The sequence below is a fragment of the Plasmodium gaboni genome, chromosome 11 (assembly GCF_001602025.1).
Source record: "Plasmodium gaboni strain SY75 chromosome 11, whole genome shotgun sequence".
Classification (NCBI taxonomy): Eukaryota; Apicomplexa; class Aconoidasida; order Haemosporida; family Plasmodiidae; genus Plasmodium; species Plasmodium gaboni.
Genome location: NC_031491.1, coordinates 53,086 through 65,585, shown reverse-complemented (window position 1 = coordinate 65,585; position 12,500 = coordinate 53,086). Strand labels below are relative to the sequence as shown.

General features: G+C 19.4%; 2 protein-coding genes across 2 annotated transcripts in view; both read right to left on the bottom strand.

The window, feature by feature from the left end:
* PGSY75_1103800 (putative CCR4-NOT transcription complex subunit 1) overlaps positions 1–8,327 on the bottom strand; it is a gene marked incomplete at both ends in the record, with an annotated part of 9,963 nt that extends 1,636 nt beyond the window's left edge. The window contains one exon of the mRNA XM_018786164.1: positions 1–8,327. This exon is cut by the window's left edge and continues 1,636 nt beyond it. Coding sequence (XP_018640959.1) covers positions 1–8,327 — 8,327 coding nt within the window.
* A 2,999-nt stretch (positions 8,328–11,326) lies between these two features.
* On the bottom strand, positions 11,327–12,064 carry PGSY75_1103700 (casein kinase II beta chain; the record flags this gene model as incomplete). Its single annotated transcript, XM_018786163.1, has 1 exon — positions 11,327–12,064. The coding sequence occupies one exon, from the start codon at positions 12,062–12,064 to the stop codon at positions 11,327–11,329; it is 738 nt and encodes a 245-aa protein (XP_018640958.1).
* Positions 12,065–12,500: the final 436 nt, after the last annotated feature.

Genomic DNA, 12,500 nt, shown 5'->3' with positions numbered 1-12,500 from the left:
CAAAGTGAGAAATTATATACACATAAAAATTCAGGGAAATCATGTAATAAGATTAAAAATGTTCTTAATGTTCCTCTATATAAAATTGTTATTGAATCAGTTAAATAATTATTTTTTAAAAAAATATATAAAAATTCTAATAGATATATTAATAATTTATTATATATATACCATCCTTTAGAACTTTTCAATATTTCTGGTAAAAATAATTTATGATTAATTAATTCTAACCATGCGAATACAAATGCAGGTACACGTATTGGATTTAAAATACATAAGTAATATCCAATAGCTAATATAAATTTATTATATAAGTCTTCAAATGATTTTTCATATTTATTTATTTCAATTAATATAGATAACAATAATCTATAATATGGTCTTTGATTAAAATTACTTTTATTCTTTCTAGATTCATATACTATAATTCTACAAAATATATTCATAACTTTTTGAAATAAGACAAAAGGTGATATATGTTGTATATTAATTAATCTCATCATACAAATAATCATTTTTGCTAATGCGTCAATACTAGTTGTATCTAAAGTATCATTTAATAAAATATTTCTTTCTAGATCTGAAAGGTTTTTATCATTACTATCGTATGTATACAAGTTTGTTTTATTTATATTATTCTTATTAAGATTATTATTAAATTGGTTTTTAATATTAGCATGACTGGTTAAATTACTATTTTCATTATCAATTGTATTAGTATTAACATTGTAGATATTATTTGTTTTGTCATTTTGTGGATAGCTATTTCGATCTATATTATAATTATCATTTTTATTATTATTATTATTATTATTATTATTATCATCATTATTATTATTATTTTTATTAATAATTTCATTTTTTATTTTATTTTGTTCCATCTTCTCATATACTCCTATTATCATGTCTTCATATTTTATATCACCCATGTTAAAATTTTCAGATTTGTAGAGATCTTCGATTTTTTTGTCCACATCCATCTCATAAATATCATTTAATTTATTATCTAGATTTATTCCATTAATAACGTTTGATTGTACTTTATTTTGCATATCATCTATATTAATTCCTATGGATTGGTTTATAGCTGAAGTTAGATTTTTTAATATTTCATCCTTTTTGTAATTAAAATCTTTAGTAGTATTCTCATTATTTATAATACAATCAGTATATTCTTCTTCATCTAAAATATGTTCACTTTTATTTGATATATTAGAATAAAATGTTAAATAACATGAAGATATATCTGAATAGGTATCATCAAAATATGTTTCTTCATTATTTGCAATATATATATCTTTATTTTTATTAAATTCATTATTTGTATCATTAGTTTTTTCTTCAACGATATGTGTTTTTTCTATACAAGTTTCATTTTTACTATTATTATTTATATCATGATTATTTTTTTTATCTTTTTTTTTTTTCTTATCTTTTTTCTTTTCACTTGTGTTATTTGCATCTTCCGTGTCTTTTTTTTCCTGTTCACTTTTTAATGAATTTATATCTGCTTCTTCTGTTTTATAACTTTTGCCTTTTTTTGTACTATTATTGTTTTTATTGGATTCATTATTTATAGTATTATCTTTATTAACCGAAAATTGTTCAGTAGCATTACCATTATTGTTATTCATAAATTCGGTTGTTTGTTCCTGATTCAAATTGTTCATATTATTATGCATTTCATCAAGTGATTTGTTTATATTAATCTTTTTGTGTAAATCCATATTTGCACTACCGCATTGTGTACCTTGTTCCTTTTGTTCTTGATATATATTTAATATTTTGCATGCTCCCTCTAGAGCTTTATATATACATACAGTAAAAAAGTTATCAATGTTACTATCAATTTTTAATAATCCTTGATTTGATATAGTTTGAAAAAATTTCATATAGCTTTCATTAGGATTATCTATATTATTTAAACTGGTTAGTTTAACCCATTGATTAAATGCTAAACTAATAATTTCTTCATGTTCATTTGTAACTTGTTGTGGTCTAGGTACTACTCTTAAACCTCCTACTCCTTTATCTTTAAAAATTTTACTTTTATTTTTAATTTGTATAATATTCCAATTTGTATTTAAACAAAAATCAATTATTTGTGTCAAGGTCGTTAAATGTTTGGGGTTCATTAAAATTTTTAAATATTTCTTTTTATATTGAGTATATTTCATATTATCTGGTTTATCTTCATTATTGGAGCATGGAAATTTTAAGTGATTCTTGTCATTTTTATTTATAAGAGATTCTTTCATTAATTTATTATTCTTTTGTTGATCTATTTGTTGATCTATTTGTTCATCAATTTGTTCATCAATTTGTTCATCAATTTGTTCATCTATTTGTTCATCTATTTGTTCTTTTGTTTGTTGTTCATCTATTTGTTCTTTTGTTTGGTGTTCGTCTTTTTTTTCTTTTGTTTGTTGTTCATCTATTTGTTCTTTTTTTTTGTGTTCATCAATTTTTTCCTTATTTTCTTCATTTAGTTTTTTATTTTTTTTTGCATTTTTTTTGTTATTTTTCTTTTTAATTCCTGAATTGTTATTAAGTTCATTACTTTCTTGAGAAGCCATATCACAATGTTGATCTTTATTTGTATTTACTAAAATATCAATACATTCCCTTTTTAAGTTCTCCGAATGATTATCTAATGATTTTGTTATATGTATGTCTTCTTTTTTATTGTTATTTATAGATTCATTTATGATATTTTCTTGACTTTGCTTATTTTCTAAATTATTTATATTTTCATTACTTTGTAATAATGCTTTTGTTTTTTTTTGTTTTTCTTTTTTCTTTTTTTTAGATTCTATTTTTTCTTCATTTGTTTGTTTTATTTCTGATTTATTATCTATATGGATTTTATTTTCATCATTTTTTATGTCATTTTCATTTGCTTTTGTTAGATCATCTTTTTTTTTACTACTTTGATTCTCTTCATTATTTATTTTTTCATTATTTTTAATTTCTTCTCCTTTGCTTTTTATAATTTGTTCACTCATCTTTTCTTTTTGGTTCATTTCGTTTTGATTTTCTTGTTCTGGTTCTTTTTCATCTTCTTCTTGTTCCATTTTAAAATATTCTACACAAAATTTCATTACATCTGAAAAATAGACAGTTTCTTTATTTTCTTTGATTTTTTGAGATTCTACATTTAACTTATCAATTGCTTCTTTTATATTTACATTTCCCCAACCGTGTACATAAATATTTTTATTGTGAATTAAGTTTTTTTTTTTCTTCCCTTCTGTTTTAAATTTGTTTATTAAAGAAAATATATTTTGAAAATCACTATGTCTATATATATGAAAATCTATTAAAATATTTTTGAGAAGTAATATAACAAATTCTAATATGTTAATATAATCTTCTTTATTATTAATAAGTTCTTTTTCTAAATATTTTTTATATTTTTCTATATCAACTAAATTGTATCTTATTAAACCTGCAGTAACATTTATATTATATTTATACATATTTATATATTGATCATTTGAAAAATTATCTGTATTTATATCTTTGTTTTTATTTTCTAAATTAATTTTATCATTATGTTCTTCTGCATTTACACAAATATCTGATATTTGACGGTTTGGATGGTTCACATTAATATTATTATTATTATTATTATTATTATTATTATTGTTGTTGTTGTTTGATACATTTTCATATTTGTTTCTGTTGAACATTATTATATTCGTTATATGATCCTTTAATAAAGGACATTTATATTTTAATTTTTCTAATATACATAAAAAGACTTCTAAGTATATACCTGTAACATTAATGGATTTAATATTTACTTCTGTTTGTTCGTTTGGTGATGTTATTTCTATAAGAAAGGTATATATTTTATTTGTATATGAAATTATAGTTTCATTTTTATTTTTTGTTAATGAAGCTATTTCTGGAATGGATTTTATTAGATTGAAAATATTTCCATCAACAGATAGACTATATAATAGATATAAATTCATTTTATTAATATTACATATATTTATTTCTTTATTGACATTAAATAATATAGGAGGTAAATTAATAATATCATTAATAGCTTCTTTTAATTGTCCTGTAGCTAGTTCCAATTTTTTTAAAACTTTATGTAATTGTAAATTGACTTCTAATGTAATATTATTTGATAAATCATTTTGTTCGTTATAATTTTCTTTATCATTATTTTGTATATTTGCAATAAGATGTTCATTTTTTGATTTATTATTTATATTATACTTTTCTAAATTCATGTTTTTATTTATCTTTATATCATCTTTTGATATATATATTTTTTCGTTTCTGCTTGATGCATGTGTCATTGTATTTGCTTTTGAATAATTATTGATTTCTTCATTATTTTGCATTATATTTGTATTATATATGTATGGAAGAGATGGTTTGTTCGAATCTTTAACATCATTCATATTTTTATAAATTAATGTTAATGCTTTAACAGCTGCTTCCAACTTTTTTAGGGGAGATATATTTATAAAATTGGTATATATATTTAAATGTTTACTTGTTATTGGATTTTCTAAATTTAAAATATGTGAGAATTCTAACTGCATTTTTTTTGATTTATTAAGATGACTTGATTCTCTAAGAGAGATATCACTTTCTCTAGCTATTTCTTTGGTTAAAAATAATGGTTCTAATGCTTCGTTAATATCTTTTATAGCTTTTTCAATAACAGCCTGTTCAATTAAATTACAACCTAATTCTAAATTATCTGCACATAATATTTGAACGACCTGTTCTATGAGTACTTGATCATTACAATCCTTTGTGCTAGTTGGTTGTAATAATTGTCTTAAATGTTGTGTTAGTGATATACGTAATGGTTCTTTGCATGTAGCTAATGCTAAAGAGCTGGCCAATGATGCAACCATAATATGAGCTGCTTTACGTATTAAATATTCATTTGTTTCTAAACAAAAATCTTTACATATGATTTCTCTAGTAGTCACACAGCAAATGGATACTGATCTTTCTAATATGGAAGATATTATTTCTCTAATTGCTTTATCAACAGCTAGTGGGACTACTCGTTTTAAGGTTGGTTGTATTTGAAATAATGCAATAGATGGAGATATAATTACTGCATTACTTAAACTTTGAATAAATTTATTATTACTATTTTTGTTAACATCACATATATCATTATTTATATTGGAAGTTGTATTCATATTAGAATTTACATTTGATATGTGCTGATCATTGTTAATAGTATAATGATTTCTATTTTTATTGTATATTAATTTTTGTGGTGCATTTGAATTAATCATTTTTAAATCTGGAGGATTAAAGGAAGAAACTAAACTAGAGTCATTCCTTAGAGGATCAATTTTCTTATTAATTTCATTTGGGTTCCAATTAGATTCTATAGTATTTAAGGTTGGTTGTTCATTTGTATTAAAATAAGTATCTATTTCTGTATTTATTCTATTATTTGATAATATGTTTTGTGATATGTTTTGTAATTCCTGTATTTGGGTACTATCGTTAATAGAATTATTTATGTTAAATATATTATTAACATTTGATATATTTTCTTTCATATATATATTTTTTATATCTACAGGTAGGTTAAGATTATTAGTACTAGAAATAAAATTTAAACCATTCATATTATTATTATTATTACTGTTATTATTATTGTTATTAATATTATTATTATTGTTGTTGTTGTTATTATTTGTTATAATATTTCTATTATTCCTATTATTTTTTGCCATAACAAAATCGCTTTTTTTATTCTGTGGAGGCATCCTTTTACTAAGCAATACAGTTTTATTTTGGAATTCCTGAATATTTAAAGATAGATTTTTAAATAATACCTCAACTTCAAATATGATGTATGTTTTGACATTTGGAAGCTCATGAATTTCTGTTAATAAACATAACATAGCAGTAGTCCAAGGATTTGGAGGTTTAAAATTTTTTGATAATTTTATAGATTCTAAAATTTTACATACCATAGGTAATATACAAACTAAACAACCTTTATCATATGCTTCAAATAGAACTACTTTTAAATCTAATATTTTTGATTTCAGTGGTCTATTTCTTCCTAAGGTTATGAATCCTAACCATGAACCTAAATTTTTTAAAACAGTTCTGAAAGCACTGACTTCTTTTAGTTCGTTTATATATTTAAATAATATAAGTATACAATCATAGGTCATACTAATAATTGTATCTATAAATAATGGATAACTTAATTTATCAATAAATTCTAAAAATACGTTGTGTAAATTTACTTCTTTAGAAGCTCTAGATTTTACGATATAAAATGCTAACCAATTAAAATAATCAGGTTGCATAAAATCTTTTAAAATTTTTATTTTTTCATCTATATTAAATAGGCACAATGTGTTAAAAATACTAAAAACTTCTCCTATAATAATTGATGAGGGAAGAATAATATTTTTGGTAAGTTCCGTGGCATCCATTAAGCATTCTATTTGTCCTAAGCCGAAACCGTTTATATTGTTTGCGCTTAGATGATTTGGTAATTTTTTTTGAATTTGATCATAGAAAATTTCTATAATATCAGATGATTGTTCTTTTGCCTTAATTAAATTATAGTTATTATTATTATTTTGGATATTTAAATTATTCACATTATTTATATTATTCACATTATTTATATTATTCATATTATTCACATTATTTATATTATTCATATTATTCATATTATTCATATTATTCATATTGTTCATATTATTCATATTATTCATATTGTTCATATTATTCATATTATTCATATTGTTCATATTATTCATATTATTCATATTATTCATATTGTTCATATTATTCATATTATTCATATTATTCATATTATTCATATGATCCTTTTTGTGATCTAACATATTCTTGGTATGTTCCTTTATACCCATGTTTATCGAATTATCTATTACGTTTGATATATTACTTTCTAAATTATTTTGATTAAATGCATGGGTAAGTTTTGAATTTATATCTCTCTTAATATTGTTATTAGTTCCTAATGTGTTTATATTTTTATTAAATTGATGTATGAGATCTTTTGTTGAATTTAAGTAAGGTCTGTTTAAATATAATTGATTTTCATTATTATTAATATTGTTATTTGAATTTTCATTATTTAATATATTGGAAATATTATTATTATTATTATTATAACTAATATTATTTTTGTTAGTTATGGGAAAATTGTTTGTATTAAAAACATTACTATTTATATTATTGTTCATGTTTTTATTTTTTAAAATAATATTATCGTTAATATTTGATGAGATATCATTATTAATATGTTGTGAGAAGTTTGGTACTTGTTGTTGATAATTGGGTACGATATTATTAATACTTGATAATAAATTATCATTGTTTATATTATTATTATTATTTAGGATGCCATTGAGAACGTTCACAACACTTATGGAATTATTGCGATTGTTGATATTATCATGATTAATATCATATCCATTAATATTGTTATTATATATATCATTATTAATATTATTATTATTATTATTGTTGATATTATTTGTATTATCATTTATAAAGGCTATATTTTCATTATTATAATTTGATCTATCTATGTGGAGACCAATTTTAATATTTTCACTTATATTATTATTATGGTAGTTATTAATATTATTGATGTTGTTATTATTTCTGTTGAGTGAAATAAAATTGTTGTGATCGTCATTTACAAATTGAACATTATTTATAGTAGGGTTTATTTTATTTGTATTCATAGAATAAAGTTGTTTTATTTTTATTATAATAGAAGGTTCAATATATGGCATGGATCTTATATGTTCTGGAAGTAAGCTTAATAAATCATTATAATGTGTAACATATTGAGGATTATATTTTCTTAAATTATTCATTGTTAATAATGATGATAAAAAACTTGGATAACATAATAAATATTCTTCAAATTGTTCTAATGCAGTTATACCAAAATTAAACATTTTTATATCATTTTCTTTTCTAATAGCTTCTAATATACACATCAAAGCAATATTTAATGCATTTCCATAATCCATTAATAAATTATTTTTAATTAATTTTCCAAATAATTTAGCTGTTATATCTAATTCTTCAGGTGGATATTTTGGAAAAAATTTACATTCATTAAATAATACTAATAACATACATTTATACACATCATTATTTTTTGATCCTTTAGGGGAATTACATAACCCCTTTAATATATCTAGCATAGTATTTACTGTAATATCCCCTGTATATAATTTTGCAAAATAATTATTTACTTCTGATTCATATTTCTTAACTGATTCTTCATCCATTTGTATATTTATATTAAAATTATTATTCATCTTTTACTACACATAAATATTTCTTTTAAATATATATATTCTTATAATGTACATACTATTTTATCTGCTTGATTTTTCTAGTACACTTTTTTTAAATAAATAAAAATATATTAATTATATATATATATATATATATTATAATAATGTACTATTTTTATTTATTTAAAATATATTATATATATATATATATATATATACATATATGTGAATAATTATATATTTATTATGATGTTTTTTTTACAGCTAAAAAACATCATGTGAGGAATAGAAAAAATTTCTATTTTTCTTAATTTTTTTTAAAATAAGGCAAAAATTATAATTTCATATGTATATGGATATATATATATATATATTTTACATTTGCTTATTTTTTTTTTCTTTTTGACCACATTTTTTTTTTAATATATATAAAATGTAAAATATTAATTATTTCAATGCATGTGAACACTATATATAAAATTATAGAGGATACGCATACACAATGATAATAATCACTAAGAAAAATATATATTAAAATGTTATAATATTATGTTATATGAATAAATGGATATTCATATATATATATATAACACAATAAAGCAAGAGGGATATTGAACTAAATAAATTGTTATATGATATATATTTATATATGATATGATAATCTTAAGTACAATAATTTCTTTTTCATTTTTTTTTTCATTTTCTTATATAATATTAAGGGCTCGTTCTATGTTATTATTTTTTTCATTCATATTACTACTTTTATTTTAATTTTTTTTTTTTTCTTATTTTTTTAAGTTCTTTAATTTTTATTCATATATATTTTCAAATTGCTTGCTATTATATATAAATATAAATATACATGTATATATATATCAAACACAATTTACTTATATAACTATTATATTATATATATATATATAATATATTTTTTTTTTTTTTTTTCATTATATGCAGAATTTTAATTGAAATATTATGAAAATATATATGTAATAGATTTTATATATAAAAATAAAAAATTAATCATATAATGTTTGAATAGAATAAAAAAGAATAATATATAAATATTATGTTTATATATAAAAAGTGTGTTTTAATACATTTCTAACTTGGATATATATATATATATTATATATATATAATATTATATATATTTTTTCTTAAGTTACTTTTTTTTTTTTTTTTTTTTTTTTTTTGCTAATACAATCAACGTGTGTGTTTTTATTATTATATTTCTTTTATATATATATTTTTTTTTTTTTTTTTTTTTTTTTGCACAAAATATAAGGTCATGTATTTTTCCCTTTTTTTTTTTTTTTATTTTTATTTTTGTTTTTATTTTTTGTGTGTTAAGAAAAGTTATGTATAAATGTTTTATATATTTATTTGGTTTATATTCTTCATATATATTTTTGTATAGAATATAAAAAAAAGGATATGCTAAATCTTCTTATTTGCGTTAGTTAGTTGTTTTAATGAAAAAATAAGATAAAAAAAAAATTAACTTAAAATAAAATACATAGCAAAATAAAAGCATAAGCTATAAAATGAAATGTATAAATAGTTCATAGAAAAAAAAAAAAAAAATGAAATTAAAAAAATAGAATATTCGTAAAAAGATGAAACATCAAAAAGATATGATTTATAATATAAAAAATAAAATAAAAGAAAAAATTTATGTAATATAAAATGAATAATGGAAATACAATAAGAAAAAAACAATTATGGTATATATTAAGGTTTTTTTTTTTTTTTTTTTTTTTTTTTAATTATACATATAGGTAAATTTTTTTCTTTTCATTCATTTCAGTCCATTTTGCTTTCCCTTCCTTATTTATCTTTTTAAATGTGTGTTAATGTAATATTTTTATTGAATCTATTTTATGTAAAAATAAAATGAAATCCATATAAGATATAGATAAAATAATCAATTTATGTGTATGTATACATTATGACCTATATCATAAAAAGTATAACTATTGCATTTCTTATTTCTTGTTTCTTTTTTCTTAAGTGCTCAAAGACAGATTGTAATATGTATATTTAATAGAATTATTAGGAAATCAATAAAAAAAAAAACATTAATCATATAATCAAATCAAATTAAACAGAAGTAACGCAAGGATATTTTGAGTTAAAACGGATATATATATATATATTTCTTTTTTTTTCGGAACATAATAGTGATTTATATTAAAAACCTTATGTTTTCTTTATTATATTATTAAAATATAATTTTGTATAAATAATAATTACTTAATTGTATTTAGAAAAAAAAAAAAAAAAAAGGAAAATTTAAATTAAATAATTAAACTTATAAATTTTATAAAATTCTTAAAAAAAAAAAAAAATATATGTATATATATATATATATGTAAATATTTTAAGATATACAAACAAAATAATATGTAAGGGAATCACATATATATATATATATATATATAATAACAAATTGATCTTAAAATTAGACATGATCATAGTAGAAAGGTGTTTATAAAAATTATCTTTATATAACCAAAAAAAGAAAAAAATGTAAAAAAAAAAAAAAAAACAATAATAATGATGAAATGTATATGTATATATATTATAGACATCTCAAAATTCATTAAAAATAATATAATTTATAAATATATTATCTTTCAAGAAGGGGATGGAAAATAAGTATATTTTTATTTTATTGTATTGTATATTTTCTTGTATGTGAAGCATTGGTATGTTATTTAAAAAAAAAAAAAACATTTTATTTTACATTTAAAAATATATATATTTATATATATTTATATTTATATTTAATATTTGGATATGTGAATTATTACTACAAATAATTTTCCTATATGTTTTTATATATTATAAGAATTTTCTGCTAAATAAAATAAAAGTGTAGTTCTTTTATTGTACATTAAAATATGACATATACAGAATATGTATTATATTACATATATATATATATATATATATATATTTTTTTTTTTTTGAGTATACATATTTATTTATATATATGTGTATCCCCGTTTTTATATTTACGTTTCAGAAATTTGTAATTCTTCCTTTCTAAGTTTTTTAAAATACTTTGGATTTTTTTTAAGAAAATTTTCTCTGGTTATTCTTCCAAATTCGCCTTTAGCTAGTTTATATTCGGTTCTTGTAAAATTATGATAAACATTAAATCCAAAAATTTTAGAAGAACAATAAGGTGGAGTTTTTAATGTAGCATAATATGGATAGGTTTGTAAAAGAATATGAGGGAAGGATGTTCCAAAAAAGGATCCATCTAAATAAACTTTTTCATCTTCATGTATTTTATAAATTTCTTGACATAAAGGACAATATACATGAACTTTGGCAATTTTCATCTGATCAAACAAACCAATGGGTAATACATTATGTTGAGCACAACTGACTCTTGGACAAGTACCAAAATCACCTTTAATATATTTATCTTTCATTAAAGATAAACCTTTAGGTGTAGTTATAAATCTTGCATGTATTAATGAATATAAACATATACAATCCTTTGAAAAACTATTTTTTGAATCATCATCATCTTCAGGTGCATCCCCAGCTATTATTGATATAAGATGATTAAAATTAGGTATCTCAGTTTTTAATCCATATAAATTAAATGAATCTGTAATATATTCATTATCTACTTCTACTAAAAAATTACTTAATGCTCTATTATTAAACCATTTTACCCATGACGTACTTTTATCTGATTTGGAATCTTGAAGATCTTTATTCGAATCACTATTTTCCATCTTATATATATGAGAAATAAAAAAAAAATTAATACATAAAAAATAAATATAAATAAATATAAATATTATATATATATATATAAATCTATGTCATATAATAATATATATACATAAATTTATATTCTAAGTCTCTTTTATTATTATATATGAATAACAATATGTTATACATATATATATGGAATATTTCAAAATAATAATAAAATATTAACAATTGTATATAATATATATATATATATATATATGATAATATACCCATTAACACTTAAGAATATATATATATATATTTTCCTTTTTAATGAGAAAATTAATTATTCATTATTTATTTATATGAATATTACTAATTCTTATGGAAACATATATTTTTATATAAAATTTCCTTATGCAAATTAATCATGTTAAAATATATGGAAAAGGTTATAAAATATTAAAAAATAAT